The sequence below is a fragment of the Salmo salar genome, chromosome ssa17 (genome assembly GCF_905237065.1).
Source record: "Salmo salar chromosome ssa17, Ssal_v3.1, whole genome shotgun sequence".
NCBI lineage: Eukaryota > Metazoa > Chordata > Actinopteri > Salmoniformes > Salmonidae > Salmo > Salmo salar.
The window spans coordinates 20,007,501-20,025,000 of NC_059458.1; the positions used below are offsets into that span (position 1 = coordinate 20,007,501).

The 17,500-nt window shown below is 49.2% G+C and overlaps 2 protein-coding genes across 4 annotated transcripts in view; both read right to left on the minus strand.

Moving 5' to 3' along the window:
• The window catches only part of LOC106575383 (serine/threonine-protein phosphatase 2A regulatory subunit B'' subunit alpha), a 96,208-nt gene that overhangs the window by 24,452 nt on the left and 54,256 nt on the right, over positions 1-17,500 (minus strand). For 2 of the 3 annotated variants that reach the window (XM_045698966.1, XM_045698967.1), the window contains 2 exons: positions 5,108-8,208; positions 4,483-5,009 (listed from right to left, as the gene is read on the minus strand). In XM_045698966.1, the coding sequence (XP_045554922.1) occupies positions 4,483-5,009; positions 5,108-6,359 (1,779 nt within the window). In that variant the 5' untranslated portion in view covers positions 6,360-8,208. The remainder of the gene's footprint in view (positions 1-4,482; positions 5,010-5,107; positions 8,209-17,500) is intronic. The other variant, XM_045698969.1, reaches the window with a different exon arrangement.
• On the minus strand, positions 8,405-12,017 carry LOC106575410 (uncharacterized PPE family protein PPE12-like). Its single transcript, XM_014151914.2, has 2 exons — positions 9,430-12,017; positions 8,405-9,288 (listed from the first exon to the last, which is right to left on the minus strand). The coding sequence occupies exons 1-2, from the start codon at positions 11,582-11,584 to the stop codon at positions 9,284-9,286; spliced, it is 2,160 nt and encodes a 719-aa protein (XP_014007389.2). The 5' UTR covers positions 11,585-12,017; the 3' UTR covers positions 8,405-9,283.

Genomic DNA, 17,500 nt, shown 5'->3' on the forward strand with positions numbered 1-17,500 from the left:
GTGTGTGTGTGTGTGTCTAACCTTGGAGGCTATTGTCAGTGTTGGAAACTCCTCACACACAGCAACACTGACTCCAAGGTGTGTCTGTGTGTGTATTTGTGTGTTAGAGAGGGAAGTAGTGGGAAAGTGTGTGTCTGTGTGTGTATTTGTGTGTTAGAGAGGGAAGTAGTGGGAAAGTGTGTATTTGTGTGTGTATTTGTGTGTTAGAGAGGGAAGTAGTGGGAAAGTGTGTATTTGTGTGTGTATTTGTGTGTTAGAGAGGGAAGTAGTGGGAAAGTGTGTGTCTGTGTGTGTATTTGTGTGTTAGAGAGGGAAGTAGTGGGAAAGTGTGTATTTGTGTGTGTATTTGTGTGTTAGAGAGGGAAGTAGTGGGAAAGTGTGTGTCTGTGTGTGTATTTGTGTGTTAGAGAGGGAAGTAGTGGGAAAGTGTGTGTCTGTGTGTGTATTTGTGTGTTAGAGAGGGAAGTAGTGGGAAAGTGTGTGTTTGTGTGTGTATTTGTGTGTTAGAGAGGGAAGTAGTGGGAAAGTGTGTGTCTGTGTGTGTATTTGTGTGTTAGAGAGGGAAGTAGTGGGAAAGTGTGTATTTGTGTGTGTATTTGTGTGTTAGAGAGGGAAGTAGTGGGAAAGTGTGTATTTGTGTGTGTATTTGTGTGTTAGAGAGGGAAGTAGTGGGAAAGTGTGTATTTGTGTGTGTATTTGTGTGTTAAGAGGGAAGTAGTGGGAAAGTGTGTGTCTGTGTGTGTATTTGTGTGTTAGAGAGGGAAGTAGTGGGAAAGTGTGTATTTGTGTGTGTATTTGTGTGTTAGAGAGGGAAGTAGTGGGAAAGTGTGTGTCTGTGTGTGTATTTGTGTGTTAGAGAGGGAAGTAGTGGGAAAGTGTGTGTCTGTGTGTGTATTTGTGTGTTAGAGAGGGAAGTAGTGGGAAAGTGTGTGTCTGTGTGTGTATTTGTGTGTTAAGAGGGAAGTAGTGGGAAAGTGTGTGTCTGTGTGTGTATTTGTGTGTTAGAGAGGGAAGTAGTGGGAAAGTGTGTATTTGTGTGTGTATTTGTGTGTTAAGAGGGAAGTAGTGGGAAAGTGTGTGTCTGTGTGTGTATTTGTGTGTTAGAGAGGGAAGTAGTGGGAAAGTGTGTATTTGTGTGTGTATTTGTGTGTTAGAGAGGGAAGTAGTGGGAAAGTGTGTATTTGTGTGTGTATTTGTGTGTTAGAGAGGGAAGTAGTGGGAAAGTGGGGGAGGGGGCTTCTCTCACCGCTTGGCTGAGCTTCCTGCTGTGACCTCATTTCCTGTGGAAGCATTTGAGAGGTGATGTCCTTAAGTATCGACCCCAAGACAACAACCCCTGCTGTTTACCCCTCCATTCATCCTGTTGACCTCTTCTCAGTAACTTAAGCCACGGCCACTCATTCACTCCCCCATGGGGAATGTAAAAGCCAAAGCCTGGCTTCGTCCCGAATGGCACCCTAGTGCCTAGGGCCCTGGTCAAGGGAATAGGGTGCCATTTGAAATGCAGTCACTGTAGAAGGGTAGGAGGAGGGTTGGCTCTCCCCTCATTTCTGTTCTGGGCTCCAAATGGCTAGTCTGCTCTCTGCTGTCTGTTCTGCTAGTCTTGTCTTGCTCTCTGCTCTGCGTTCGACTGTCTTGCCTGGCCTTGGATTTATCTGGCCTGGCCTCCTGGTCTCCATGGTGATTAATGGGAACACTCTGACAGGTGCAGAAAGGCCTATATTACTCTGTCAGCACACACACACACACACACACACACACACACACACACACACACACACACACACACACACACACACACACACACACACACACACACACACACACACACACACACACACACACACACAGCCTTTGGACCCCTGAGTCACACTTCAGTGTGATTGGCAGGGTAATGTTTAATTAGGACATGGGGTGGGGTTGGTGCTGGGGTGTATTTGCATAAATCTCAGAATGCCAAAGAGGCATCGGGTGTCAGAAAGCACACACACACACACACACACACACACACACACAGAGCTATTCCTAAACTCAGCTGTGACCTAACGGTAGCAATGGGTCAGCCTACCCTTTGGCGACAGAACACACACACACACACACACACACACACACACACACACACACACACACACACACACACACACACACACACACACACACACACACACACACAGGGTCCGTTTACACTGTGGCGACAGTGAGTCTGTTAGCAGGATGCCGTAGTAGACAGATTTAGGTCCCCATCACACCTCTATCTGTCAGCCTGGTGTGTGTGTGTGTGTGTGTGTGTGTGTGTGTGTGTGTGTGTGTGTGTGTGTGTGTGTGTGTGTACTTGGTAACAACACCATTAACATTCCCAATGCCAACAGCCCCCACCCTCTCCCGCTGTGCTCCAATCAGCACCTCACACACACACACACATTCTGCCTGTGACACTGCAACAACAGAGACTGGTCCCAAAATAACACTTCAACCAATCAGAGAGAAGAGCCTGTGAGTGGACCACTTCATCTACATTCCTCTCTCTCTATCTCCTTGTCATCCCTCCTTCTCTCGTTCCTTCTACCTCTGCTGTCTGTTGATCGACCATGCTGTGAAACCTTACTCCATGTTGATATGTAGGCGACATACAGTGCATTCAGAAAGTATTCACACCCCTGGACTTTCTCCACATTTTGTTGTGTTACAGCCTGAATTGAACATGTATTAAATGTAGATTTTTGTGTCACTGGCCTACACACAATACCCCATAGTGTCAAAGTGGAATTATGTTTTTAGACATTTTTACAAATGAATTAAACATGAAAGTCACTCAGATGCTGTAGGGGAAGGAAACCGCTCAGGGATTTCACCATGAGGCCAATGGGGACTTTAAAACAGTTACAGAGTTTAATGGCTGTGATAGGAGAAGACTGAGGATGGATCAACAACATTGTAATTACTCCACAATACTAACCTAAATGACAAAGTGAAAAGAAGGAAGCCTGTACAAGATACAAAATACTTCAAAACATGCATTCTGGTTGCAACAAGGCACTAAATAAAGTAAAACTGTAAATAATGTGGCAAAGAAATGAACGATTTGTATTCAGGACATAAAGTTATGTTTGAGACAAATCCAACACAACACATCACTGAGTATCACTCTTCATATTTTCAAGCATGGTGATGGCTGCATCATGTTATGGGTATGCTTGTCATTATTAAAATACCTTTTAAAAAAAGAAATGGAATAGATCTAAGCACACCAGGTTCAGTCTGCTTTCCAACAGACACTGGGAGACAAATTCACCTTTCAGCAGGACAATAACCTAAATCACATGGCCAAATGTACACTGGAGTTGTTTACCAACACGGCATTGAATGTTCCTGAGTGGCCTAGTTACAGTTTTGACTTAAATCGGTTTGAAAATCTATGGCAAGACTTGAAAATGGCTGTCTAACAATGATCAACAAACATCTTGACAGAGCTTGAAGAATTTCAAAAAGAATAAAAATGGGCAAATATTGTACAATCCAGGTGTGGAAAGCTCTTAGAGACTTACCCAGAAAGACTCACAGCTGTAATCACTGTTAGAGACTTACCCAGAAAGACTCACAGCTGTAATCACTGCCGAAGGTGATTCTAACATGTACTGGTGTGAATACTTATGTAAATGAGATATTTCTGTATTTAATTTACAATAGATATGCTAAAATGTCTAAAAATATGTTTTCACTTTGTCATTATGTGGTATTGTGTGTAGATGGGTGAGCAAAACATGTATTTGATGCATTTCAAATTCAGGCTGTAACAACAAAATGTGGTATAAGTCAAGGAGTATGAATACTTTCTGAAGGCACTGTATTTATGACATTACCAGCACAAAGCCCTAAATTACCCCAAACATTCTAGAGGAGAGAGCTGGCCACCACTTTGTCTCCACCTCTTCCTTTCCTCCTCTCTCTCTCTACCTCTCCCTCTCTCTCTGCCTGTCCCTCTCTCTCTCCCTCCCCCTCTCTCTCTCTCTCTCTCTGCCTCCCTCCCTCCATCCTCCCTCCCTCTGCCTCTTCCTCTCTCTCTCTCTCTGCCTCTCTCTCGCTCTCTCGCTGCCTCTGTCTTTCTCTCTCTCTCTGCCTCCCTCTCTGTCTCTGCCTCCCTCTCTCTCTGCCTCCCTCTCTCTCTGCGTCCCTCTCTAACTCTCTGCCTCCCTCTCTCTCTGCCTCCCTCTCTCTCTGCCTCCCTTAATCTATTTCTCTCTCAGCTAGAACATCTACACATATCCAACCAGCAATGCATCTCTCAACTAGAACACAGAGAAAGTAGTCTCCTTCAGCAGCAACAGCAACACGCACGCACGCACGCACGCACGCACGCACGCACACACACACACACACACACACACACACACACACACACACACACACACACACACACACACACACACACACACACACACACACACACACACACACACACACACGTCGGTCAGGGGTACTCACTCTGATCACCTCAGGCGTCTGCTGGATGAGCAGCGTTGAGCCGATATCTCTCAGGGCAACCACATCGCTAGGGGCAACCGGGTGTCTCACGGCAACAGGAGGAGCAGCGATGGTTGCAACAGGTGCCTCTCCAGGTGTGGGTGTAGGGGGCGGGACAGGGGTTACAGCCGGTGGAAGGGTGGCCTTGGTGGTAAGTACAGCTATCAGGTCAGCTACAGGTGGATGTTCACGTGTAGAGGCCTCTAACAGTCCAACTGTTGCCACTTCTGAAGGTGTGGGTACGACTGTAGGTGGTGGAACAGGTGTGGGTGGGGCAGAAGGTGTAGCTTGGTCTGTGGCGACAGACTCTGGTAGGGTTGTGGGGATATGGACAGGGACAGGGACAGGGACGGGGACAGGGACAGGGACGGGGACAGGGACGGGAGCTGTAGAGACAGGTAGAGCTGTAGGAACAGGTCCATCTGTAAGTCTGGGTGCAGGTGTTGGTGTGGAGGCAGACACATGTACAGGCGTGGAGACAGGTCCATCTGTAAGTAAAGGCACAGTTCAGTTCATATACATACATAGAACGAAGAACCGTGCAACATATACACAATACCATGGATAGGAATAGATAGACACGGACCGTCACCATGACCAGCTGGTGGAGATCCAGGTAGTTTGGCCTGCGTCAGAGTGTCCTGTAGGAGTCTCATCACCTCCTTCTCTTTGCTCTGAGCCCCAGTCTTCCCAGTGTTCCCAGGACTACCCCCAGAGTCCACCAGCTCCTGGGCAAAGCTCTCAATGCTCTCCAGGATCCTCAGTAGCAGGGCCCCGTCCTCCTCATCTCCCAGCCCCACCACGCTGCCCTCTGCCTGGGGGAGAGGAGCAGGCGAGCTGGGGGTCGACCTAGTGGCCTGGGCGTTAGCGGTTAGGTGGCTAACAGGAACAGGCCTTTGAGCCTGGGGGTTGATTTGGGTTTGTGGGGAGGGGTTCCCCTGTCCTGTCCCCCTCTGTCTGGTCTTAGCGGGGAGAGGGGGCTCCGTCCCTCGTTCTCTCTCTCCCTCTCTGATTCTGTCTCTCTCCCGACCCATGCTCTGCGACAGACACTCCAAGTCCATCAGAAGTCTGTCGATATCGTCGTCTCTATGAGTGACAGGAGGGGTGTGTTCGGAGGTTGAGGTGAGGTCTTCACCGGCAGACTGGAGTGTGTGTGTAACGTGTACGTGTGACAGATTGGGGCTGAGGTGTGTGTGCGCGGAGCTGGGGGGTGTGTGTGGACTAAAAGCGGTCCCGTTCCGACTGTGAGTGTGTGTGAGGCCTCTGGTCGGTGTGTGTGAGTGTGTGTGTCTGGAAGCCCTGTTCAGCCCCCTTCCCAGGTCTGCATCCTCCTCAATAAAGAGAGCCTCCATGGGGGAGATGGACGGAGCGTGTGGACCCGCTGACGGACTGTGCATTTGCGATGAAGGTGTGTGTGCCTGGGATGGAGGGGTAGAAACAGACGTGTGTGTATGCGGTGAGGGAGAGTGTGTGTGTGACGGAGTGTGTGTGTGCTGCAGCCCGTTGGTCTGAACCGTATGTCTCCCTGCTGTCTCAGGCGTAGTGGACAAAGGGAGAGAAGAGTCTGGAGCGAGTGATGAGGGTGGCAGTACATCCCTGCTCCTGGGTAAGGGAGGGTTCTGAACAACGTCTTCATACCGTGGCGGTTGATCATTCCCAAATATGGGTGAGAAGGGGACAGCAGCTTGCTGCAGCATATGGAGACTACTAACCAGCTCGGCCAACTCGCTATGACCTCCAATCCCTGACCCTTGACCTCCAGCCCCTGACCCTAACCCTAACCCAGCCCCCTCCAGCTCTAGAGGCAGTTTCCTCAGATAGGAGCTCAGCCTGGTCATCACAGCTCTGTAGATGCTCTCAGGACTGGCTCCCCCATCTTCTCCTCCCCCCGGGACTCTTCCGACTGATACACTGCTTGATGATGTCCGTACATTTCTTCAAGTCCTCAGAACACTTGACCAGAATGTCCAGACAGGCCCGTATGTCTTCCCCCCCTGCTCCTCCCACTCCTCCCTCCTCCCCCGCGCGGGTCTTCTCCAGTAACCGGGCGATGAGCGACTCGTCGGCTAATGAGCTGAGGTAGAGAGACGCCACGGTGTTGAGCCCCGCCTCCAAGGAACCGGAGCAGGCGCTGGATAGGCTACTGGTGGACCCGCCCCCGGCCCTGGAGACACTGGATAGGCTGGTTGTGGCTAGAGACCCGCCCCCCGGCGGTGATGCTAGCAGGCGATTGGCCTTTGAGCACCTTGGTGTTGTCGCTGAAAGGCGGCAGGTTCTCATCATTGGCGTTTCCATTTCCGGTAATAGTCCCATTCCCCGTTCCTCCGGCGTTCCCGGTGAAGTGTCCGTAGACGATGTCGAGGTCCGTGGACCGACGGCTGTAGGAGTCCGGCCTGACCTTGCGACCTTTCCTGAAGGTCACGTGACTGGTGGAGAGGCGGAGCTTCTCGAAGGAGAACTCTTTGAGTTTGCCACTGGCCAGGTTGATGGCTTCTCCTGTGATGTCCTTCAGACTGGCAGAGCTCTGGAGAGGCCGGTCAGGACCAGAGCTGGTAGTAGTGGCGGTGGTGTTGGCCTTCTTACCTCGCCATGGAGGACTGTCCTCACCCACCACACCATACACACCGTTAGGATCATTAGGAACACCACAACTCCCGTTACAGCTGGCGATACTAACTTTACAGCTGTTGGGGATTTGGTGAGGAGAGTTAGCGTTTCGGGTCAGGTTGTGTGTGAATGTGTGTGAGGGGTCGGGGTGTGTGTGAGCGTGTGTGTGTGAGGGGGCGGTCAGCAGCTCGGAGCAGGTACTGCGATGGGCAACAGTACAGTCCAGTCCCTGGGACAGCGCCCCACATGACCCGGAGCAGTAGTGCACCGCGTGACTCTGAGCCCGACGGTCCACCACCACGCTGCTGTAGCAACTAACACTGCTCACTACCACGCGATAGGCTGCTGCCATGGTTACCGCTCAGTTGACGCCTGGTTACCGTTTTGTTACCAAGGTTACAAAGCAGTCTCAATTACTGCATGAAAAAAAACATATTGGAAAAAAACACAACGTGAACAAATCCAAGGCCAAAATAGTTCTTGTTTAAATCCCTTCGGATGAGTGGGGCAGCTTCAGATCCACAGTCAACTAAACAGCCTCCTTAAAATCCACACCAGAAAGATTTGAAACTCCAAATTCATGCAGAAAAAATAGACACATTTCCACACAGAAAAACATCAACATAAAAAACGAAAATATCCCTTCAGATGAGAAGAAAAGGTCAATCCATGTTGTAATCACAGGATCCATTAGAGTCAGGATTCATTTGAGTTTCACCTGTGTCTAAACACTGTCTTCTCAGAGCTCCTCATCTCTCCAAAGGAACTCCAGGGGCCTGGTCTAACCCCACTGTCGCCTGAAAGTCCCCCTGATCAGGGTTCACTGTCCTGGGCTTGGAAACTCACCAAGGCCCCCTCTCCTTTTGTCCTTCTCTCTCTCCTCTTCTCTCTTCTATCCCCCTCTATTTCTCTGCCCCTCGTTCGTAAAATAAATGCAGTCCACCCTAACCACAGCTGCCTTGATGTGATTCACAGATGGTCGGCTCTCTCTCTCTCTCTCTCTCTCTCTCTCTCTCCCTCCCTCCTTCCGTCCTGTGCTGTCAAGCTGCTCTCGGTGTGTTTCTGATGGGAGGACACCACCTGTGAGTTGACAGAAAAGGGGGAGTGGGGGGGAAGGAGGGAGAGAAAGAAGGAAGGAGAGAAAAATATAGCATTCAATCATTTTGACAGTCACCCTGTAGCAAATTATTTTTCTGTGTGTGTGTGGGTGGGGCGTGTGTGTGTGTTTGTGTGTGTGTGTGTGTGTGTGTGTGTGTGTGTGTGTGTGTGTGTGTGTGGGTGGGGGTGTTGTCAGCCTTCCAGCTATCCTCCAGATGATGGTATATATGAGGGATCTTAGTCCTTTATCATCAAAGAGTTCAAAACCGCATGTGTACTTCCTGACACACACGCGCGCACACACACAAACACACAAACACACGACACGCTGGTTCCCGATCAAAAAGAGCGGAAGAAACGAAAGAGCACAGAGAAGAGAAGAAAATGACGGTGAAAGTATAATGGATAATGGCGAGGCCAGACTGGCTTGTTGATCTGACCTTTATCCGTGGTTTCTAGGGATGGGGGGAAATATATTTACATATCGCATTATTATTTTGGACGATATTATATTGATACCTTGACTCAAAGTATCGATTAGATATATATTAAACATTTTTTGCTAGGCAGTGTTAGCTAGAGCTAGTCGGCTACGCCAAAACTCTGGACATTTCTCATCCTATAGCTTGTTTTTAATCTTCTTTTTAAATAGTACTTTTATTTCCATGACGCATGAAAACACATGTTCTCATGCGCTCTCGTCTCTCTGCAGCAGACATATGGTGAGCAAAAAGTTTGGAACATCAAATCGCAATACACATCGTATAGGCACCTAAGTATTGTGATAGTATTGTGATAGTATTGCGATAGTATTGTGATAGTATTGTGATAGTATCGTGATAGTATTGTGATAGTATTGTGATAGTATCGTGATAGTATCGTGATAGTATTGTATCGTGAGGTCCCTGGCAAGTCCCAGCCCTCGTGATTTCCAATGCTTTCTCAATGGGAGTCGTACGTCGATGGTCAGCGGAGGTGACGCGTCCATGTCCATATCATTTCATCCAACATTTATCCATTCTAATTTGGTGTGTGTTCTCCATGGATCAGTCTTGGATCACCCTAAGGGTGAAAGAAGGAGAGGTGAATGGAGGACTGTCTACATGTCCTCACATGTTTATATCAGTCGTGGTATTAAGAGTCTGTTAGTGGAGCAGAAGTACCTAATAAAAGCCCATTGGTCTGTTTAAAACACCAACACACCTGTCCTTGATTTCCCCAAGGCTGTCCCATTGAACTCTGATGTCCCCAAGGCTGTCCCATTGAACTCTGATGTCCCCAAGGCTGTCCCATTGAACTCTGATGTCCCCAAGGCTGTCCCATTGAACTCTGATGTCCCCAAGGCTGTCCCATTGAACTCTGATGTCCCCAAGGCTGTCCCATTGAACTCTGATGTCCCCAAGGCTGTCCCATTGAACTCTGATGTCCCCAAGGCTGTCCCATTGAACTCTGATGTCCCCAAGGCTGTCCCATTGAACTCTGATGTCCCCAAGGCTGTCCTATTGAACTCTGATGTCCCCAAGGCTGTCCTATTGAACTCTGATGTCCCCAAGGCTGTTCCATTGAACTCTGATGTCCCCAAGGCTGTTCCATTGAACTCTGATGTCCCCAAGGCTGTCCTATTGAACTCTGATGTCCCCAAGGCTGTCCTATTGAACTCTGATGTCCCCAAGGCTGTCCCATTGAACTCTGATGTCCCCAAGGCTGTCCCATTGAACTCTGATGTCCCCAAGGCTGTCCCATTGAACTCTGATGTCCCCAAGGCTGTCCCATTGAACTCTGATGTCCCCAAGGCTGTCCCATTGAACTCTGATGTCCCCAAGGCTGTCCCATTGAACTCTGATGTCCCCAAGGCTGTCCCATTGAACTCTGATGTCCCCAAGGCTGTCCCATTGAACTCTGATGTCCCCAAGGCTGTCCCATTGAACTCTGATGTCCCCAAGGCTGTCCCATTGAACTCTGATGTCCCCAAGGCTGTCCTATTGAACTCTGATGTCCCCAAGGCTGTCCTATTGAACTCTGATGTCCCCAAGGCTGTTCCATTGAACTCTGATGTCCCCAAGGCTGTCCTATTGAACTCTGATGTCCCCAAGGCTGTTCCATTGAACTCTGATGTCCCCAAGGCTGTTCCATTGAACTCTGATGTCCCCAAGGCTGTCCCATTGAACTCTGATGTCCCCAAGGCTGTCCTATTGAACTCTGATGTCCCCAAGGCTGTCCTATTGAACTCTGATGTCCCCAAGGCTGTCCCATTGAACTCTGATGTCCCCAAGGCTGTCCCATTGAACTCTGATGTCCCCAAGGCTGTCCCATTGAACTCTGATGTCCCCAAGGCTGTCCCATTGAACTCTGATGTCCCCAAGGCTGTCCCATTGAACTCTGATGTCCCCAAGGCTGTCCCATTGAACTCTGATGTCCCCAAGGCTGTCCTATTGAACTCTGATGTCCCCAAGGCTGTTCCATTGAACTCTGATGTCCCCAAGGCTGTCCTATTGAACTCTGATGTCCCCAAGGCTGTCCCATTGAACTCTGATGTCCCCAAGGCTGTCCCATTGAACTCTGATGTCCCCAAGGCTGTCCCATTGAACTCTGATGTCCCCAAGGCTGTCCCATTGAACTCTGATGTCCCCAAGGCTGTCCCATTGAACTCTGATGTCCCCAAGGCTGTCCCATTGAACTCTGATGTCCCCAAGGCTGTCCCATTGAACTCTGATGTCCCCAAGGCTGTCCCATTGAACTCTGATGTCCCCAAGGCTGTCCTATTGAACTCTGATGTCCCCAAGGCTGTTCCATTGAACTCTGATGTCCCCAAGGCTGTCCTATTGAACTCTGATGTCCCCAAGGCTGTCCCATTGAACTCTGATGTCCCCAAGGCTGTCCCATTGAACTCTGATGTCCCCAAGGCTGTCCCATTGAACTCCGATGTCCCCAAGGCTGTCCTATTGAACTCTGATGTCCCCAAGGCTGTCCTATTGAACTCTGATGTCCCCAAGGCTGTCCCATTGAACTCTGATGTCCCCAAGGCTGTCCTATTGAACTCTGATGTCCCCAAGGCTGTTCCATTGAACTCTGATGTCCCCAAGGCTGTCCTATTGAACTCTGATGTCCCCAAGGCTGTCCCATTGAACTCTGATGTCCCCAAGGCTGTCCCATTGAACTCTGATGTCCCCAAGGCTGTCCCATTGAACTCTGATGTCCCCAAGGCTGTCCTATTGAACTCTGATGTCCCTGGGTGGGGTCTTTTATCCATGATCAGATGTTTCCCTGTTTCTCTGCACCACGTCCACGTGTTGTGTTGTGTTTTTGACTGGTTCACCATCAGGTTTGAGCGCCTCATAAATGAACTCAAGCCGCCCATCCAGATAAGAAACGGGCACCTCAGATATAACCATTCTGTAGTGCTGGGCCTCTCTCTCTCTCTCTCTCTCTCTCTCTCGTCTCTGTGGAACAGTGGGGGAGAGAACACATTCCTCAGAGCTGCTACCCTCCCATATTACACACACACGCAAGCACACACACATACGCTCCTCATAAACTGAACACACACCCATACACTACTAGCCTATAAAGTGGTTTGAGAAACTAGTTTGAGCTGGCCAATGAACTCCCTGTATTCAGGTCAGGGGTTAAACACTAATTAAAGTGAGGACAGTCCCACAAATTGAGCTGAATGGATATTAGTTCATACAGGGCTGAATAAATGTTGCATGGCGTCTTCCATCTTCTCTCTCTAGCTCCTCTACCTCACCGCTCTCTCTCTCCTCTCTCTAGCTCCTCTACCTCGCCTCTCTCTCCTCTCTTCCATCTTCACTCTCTCTAGCTCCTCTACCTCGTCTCTCTTCTCTCTCTTCCATCTTCTCTCTCTCTAGCTCCTCTACCTCGTCTCTCTCTCCTCTCTCTTCCATCTTCTCTCTCTAGCTCCTCTACCTCGCCTCTCTCTCCTCTCTTCCATCTTCTCTCTCTCTAGCTCCTCTACCTCGTCTCTCTCTCCTCTCTCCTCCATCTTCACTCTCTAGCTCCTCTACCTCGTCTCTCTCTAGCTCCTCTACCTCGTCTCTCTCTCTCCTCTCTCTTCCATCTTTTCTCTCTCTAGCTCCTCTACCTCGTCTCTCTCTCTCCTCTCTCTTCCATCTTCACTCTCTAGCTCCTCTACCTCGTCTCTCTCTCTCCTCTCTTCCATCTTCTCTCTCTAGCTCCTCTACCTTGTCTCTCTCGCTCCTCTCTCTTCCATCTTCTCTCTCTCTAGCTCCTCTACCTCGCCTCTCTCTCTCTCCTCTCTCTTCCATCTTCACTCTCTAGCTCCTCTACCTCGCCTCTCTCTCTCTGCTCTCTCTTCCATCTCCTCTCTCTAGCTCCTCTACCTCGCCTCTCTCTCCTCTCTTCCATCTACTCTCTCTCTAGCTCCTCTACCTCGTCTCTCTCTCTCCTCTCTCTTCCATCTTTTCTCTCTCTAGCTCCTCTACCTCGTCTCTCTCTCTCCTCTCTCTTCCATCTTCACTCTCTAGCTCCTCTACCTCGTCTCTCTCTCTCCTCTCTTCCATCTTCTCTCTCTAGCTCCTCTACCATGTCTCTCTCGCTCCTCTCTCTTCCATCTTCTCTCTCTCTAGCTCCTCTACCTCGCCTCTCTCTCTCTCCTCTCTCTTCCATCTTCACTCTCTAGCTCCTCTACCTCGCCTCTCTCTCTCTGCTCTCTCTTCCATCTCCTCTCTCTAGCTCCTCTACCTCGCCTCTCTCTCCTCTCTTCCATCTTCTCTCTCTCTAGCTCCTCTACCTCGCCTCTCTCTCCTCTCTTTCATCTTCTCTCTCTCTAGCTCCTCTACCTCGTCTCTCTCTCTCCTCTCTTCCATCTTCTCTCTCTAGCTCCTCTACCTTGTCTCTCTCGCTCCTCTCTCTTCCATCTTCTCTCTCTCTAGCTCCTCTACCTCGTCTCTCTCTCTCCTCTCTCTTCCATCTTCACTCTCTAGCTCCTCTACCTCGCCTCTCTCTCTCTCCTCTCTCTTCCATCTTCACTCTCTAGCTCCTCTACCTCGTCTCTCTCTCTCCTCTCTTCCATCTTCTCTCTCTCTAGCTCCTCTACCTCGTCTCTCTCTCTCCACTCTCTTCCATCTTCACTCTCTAGCTCCTCTACCTCGCCTCTCTCTCCTCTCTTCCATCTTCTCTCTCTAGCTCCTCTACCTCGTCTCTCTCTCTCCTCTCTTTCATCTTCTCTCTCTAGCTCCTCTACCTCGTCTCTCTCTCTCCTCTCTCTTCCATCTTCTCTCTCTCTCTCTAGCTCCTCTACCTCATCTCTCTCTCTCCTCTCTCTTCCATCTTCTCTCTCTAGCTCCTCTACCTCGTCTCTCTCTCTCCTCTCTCTTCCATCTTCTCTCTCTCTAGCTCCTCTACCTCGTCTCTCTCTCTCCTCTCTCTTCCATCTTCTCTCTCTAGCTCCTCTACCTTGTCTCTCTCTCTCTCCTCTCTCTTCCATCTTCTCTCTCTCTAGCTCCTCTACCTCGTCTCTTTCCTCTCTCTTCCATCTTCTCTCTCTAGCTCCTCTACCTCGTCTCTCTCTCCTCTCTCTTCCATCTTCTCTCTCTAGCTCCTCTACCTCGTCTCTCTCTCCTCTCTTCCATCTTCTCTCTCTAGCTCCTCTACCTCGTCTCTCTCTCTCCTCTCTTCCATCTTCTCTCTCTAGCTCCTCTACCTCGTCTCTCTCCTCTCTCTTCCATCTTCTCTCTCTCTAGCTCCTCTACCTCGTCTCTCTCTCTCCTCTCTCTTCCATCTTCTCTCTCTCTAGCTCCTCTAGCTCGTCTCTCTCTCTCCTCTCTCTTCCATCTTCTCTCTCTCTAGCTCCTCTACCTCGTCTCTCTCTCTCCTCTCTCTTCCATCTTCTCTCTCTCTAGCTCCTCTACCTCGTCTCTCTCTCTCCTCCATCTTCTCTCTCTCTAGCTCCTCTACCTCGTCTCTCTCTCTCCTCTCTCTTCCATCTTCTCTCTCTCTAGCTCCTCTACCTCGTCTCTCTCTCTCCTCTCTTCCATCTCCTCTCTCTAGCTCCTCTACCTCGTCTCTCTCTCTCCTCTCTCTTCCATCTTCTCTCTCTCTAGCTCCTCTACCTCGTCTCTCTCCTCTCTCTTCCATCTTCTCTCTCTCTAGCTCCTCTACCTCGTCTCTCTCTCTCCTCTCTCTTCCATCTTCTCTCTCTCTAGCTCCTCTACCTCGTCTCTCTCTCTCCTCTCTCTTCCATCTTCTCTCTCTCTAGCTCCTCTACCTCGTCTCTCTCTCCTCTCTTCCATCTTCTCTCTCTAGCTCCTCTACCTCGTCTCTCTCTCTCCTCTCTTCCATCTTCTCTCTCTAGCTCCTCTACCTCGTCTCTCTCCTCTCTCTTCCATCTTCTCTCTCTCTAGCTCCTCTACCTCGTCTCTCTCTCTCCTCTCTCTTCCATCTTCTCTCTCTCTAGCTCCTCTACCTCGTCTCTCTCTCTCCTCTCTCTTCCATCTTCTCTCTCTCTAGCTCCTCTACCTCGTCTCTCTCTCTCCTCTCTCTTCCATCTTCTCTCTCTCTAGCTCCTCTACCTCGTCTCTCTCTCTCCTCCATCTTCTCTCTCTCTAGCTCCTCTACCTCGTCTCTCTCTCTCCTCTCTCTTCCATCTTCTCTCTCTCTAGCTCCTCTACCTCGTCTCTCTCTCTCCTCTCTTCCATCTCCTCTCTCTAGCTCCTCTACCTCGTCTCTCTCTCTCCTCTCTCTTCCATCTTCTCTCTCTCTAGCTCCTCTACCTCGTCTCTCTCCTCTCTCTTCCATCTTCTCTCTCTCTAGCTCCTCTACCTCGTCTCTCTCTCTCCTCTCTCTTCCATCTTCTCTCTCTCTAGCTCCTCTACCTCGTCTCTCTCTCTCCTCTCTCTTCCATCTTCTCTCTCTCTAGCTCCTCTACCTCGTCTCTCTCTCTCCTCTCTCTTCCATCTTCTCTCTCTCTAGCTCCTCTACCTCGTCTCTCTCTCTCTCTCTCTCTCTCTCTCTCGGTTTCAGGGTTTTTACTGTCACTAGTACAGTGTAATGTCTTTCTTGCTCATTCCCAACAATGCAGTAATCAATATCAGTAGAACTGTAAAAAACGAATTAAACAGTCAAGTAGAACACGACAAATAGAAATAAGAAGAACACTAGAAAGTAAGTAAGCATACTATCTACAGGGTCAGTCAGTTCCAGTACCATATTTACAATGTGCCGGGACACAGGAGTGATAGAGGTAGATATGTATAGGGGTAAACATACTATCTACAGGGTCAGTCAGTTCCAGTACCATATTTACAATGTGCCGGGACACAGGAGTGATAGAGGTAGATATGTATAGGTGTAAACATACTATCTACAGGGTCAGTCAGTTCCAGTACCATATTTACAATGTGCCGGGACACAGGAGTGATCGAGGTAGATATGTATAGGGGTAAACATACTATCTACAGGGTCAGTCAGTTCCAGTACCATATTTACAATGTGCCGGGACACAGGAGTGATAGAGGTAGATATGTATAGGGGTAAACATACTATCTACAGGGTCAGTCAGTTCCAGTACCATATTTACAATGTGCCGGGACACAGGAGTGATAGAGGTAGATATGTATAGGGGTAAACATACTATCTACAGGGTCAGTCAGTTCCAGTACCATATTTACAATGTGCCGGGACACAGGAGTGATAGAGGTAGATATGTATAGGGGTAAACATACTATCTACAGGGTCAGTCAGTTCCAGTACCATGTTTACAATGTGCCGGGACACAGGAGTGATAGAGGTAGATATGTATAGGGGTAAACATACTATCTACAGGGTCAGTCAGTTCCAGTACCATATTTACAATGTGCCGGGACACAGGAGTGATAGAGGTAGATATGTATAGGGGTAAACATACTATCTACAGGGTCAGTCAGTTGCAGTACCATATTTACAATGTGCCGGGACACAGGAGCATATTAAGCGTGTGTGTCAGTGTGAGTGTGTGTGAGTATGTGTGTGTTGGCGCATCAGTGTGAGTGTGTGTGAGTATGTGTGTGTTGGCGCATCAGTGTGAGTGTGTGTGAGTATGTGTGTGTTGGCGCATCAGTGTGAGTGTGTGTGAGTATGTGTGTGTTGGCGCATCAGTGTGAGTGTGTGTGAGTATGTGTGTGTTGGCGCATCAGTGTGAGTGTGTGTGAGTATGTGTGTGTTGGCGCATCAGTGTGAGTGTGTGTGAGTATGTGTGTGTTGGCGCATCAGTGTGAGTGTGTGTGAGTATGTGTGTGTTGGCGCATCAGTGTGAGTGTGTGTGAGTATGTGTGTGTTGGCGCATCAGTGTGAGTGTGTGTGAGTATGTGTGTGTTGGCGCATCAGTGTGAGTGTGTTTGAGTATGTGTGTGTTGGCGCATCAGTGTGAGTGTGTGTGAGTATGTGTGTGTTGCTGCATCAGTGTGAGTGTGTGTGAGTTTGCATAGAGACAGTGCAAAACATTTCAATCCAATAGAAGGAGCAATGCAGATAGTCTGGGTAGCCATTTTGTTAGCTACTTAGCAGTCTGTTGGGGGAAGGTAGAGTGGCACCCGCATAAACAACCAGTAAGGAGCTTTATGGACAAACAACATGCTGTCTCACACACACACACACACACACACACACACACACACACACACACACACACACACACACACACACACACACACACACACACACACACACACACACACACACACACACACACACACACACACACACACACACACACAGAGGCTGGTCTAGCCTCCAGGTTGCTGTTTTGATCAGCAGGCTATTGCTACTTCCTGAATGACTCTTCTTCACGTCACTGTTGTAAACACACATACTCTGTCTCTGTGAGGGTGTGTGTGTAAGGGTGTGTTTGTGTCTGCATTCTGCCAGTGTGTGAGTGCATGTCTGCATGAGTGTTAGTTTTTCCTGTAAAATACCAAACCCATAAACAAACTCCAGCGATGTTTGTTACACACACCAACAGCTAGTGTCTTAGCGACAAGACAGACAGACAGACAGACAGACAGACAGACAGACAGACAGACAGACAGACAGACAGACAGACAGAGCTTTCTGTACGGTCAGAAACATCATGGTTTACACTGCTTTTTGAGTGAACACACACACCCACACACACACCCACCCACCCACACACACACACACACACACACACACACACACACACAGTGTTCTCCAACAGTATTACCAACCTCCCCTGTTATTGTAATGGTGAGAGGTTAGAATGTCTTGGTGGTATGATATAAAATGCTAACCTCTCCTG

Excerpts from the sequence above, each read along its gene's own strand:
- LOC106575410 (XM_014151914.2), bottom strand. The coding sequence starts at position 11,584 with ATGGGCGGCTTGAGTTCATTTATGAGGCGCTCAAACCTGATGGTGAAC.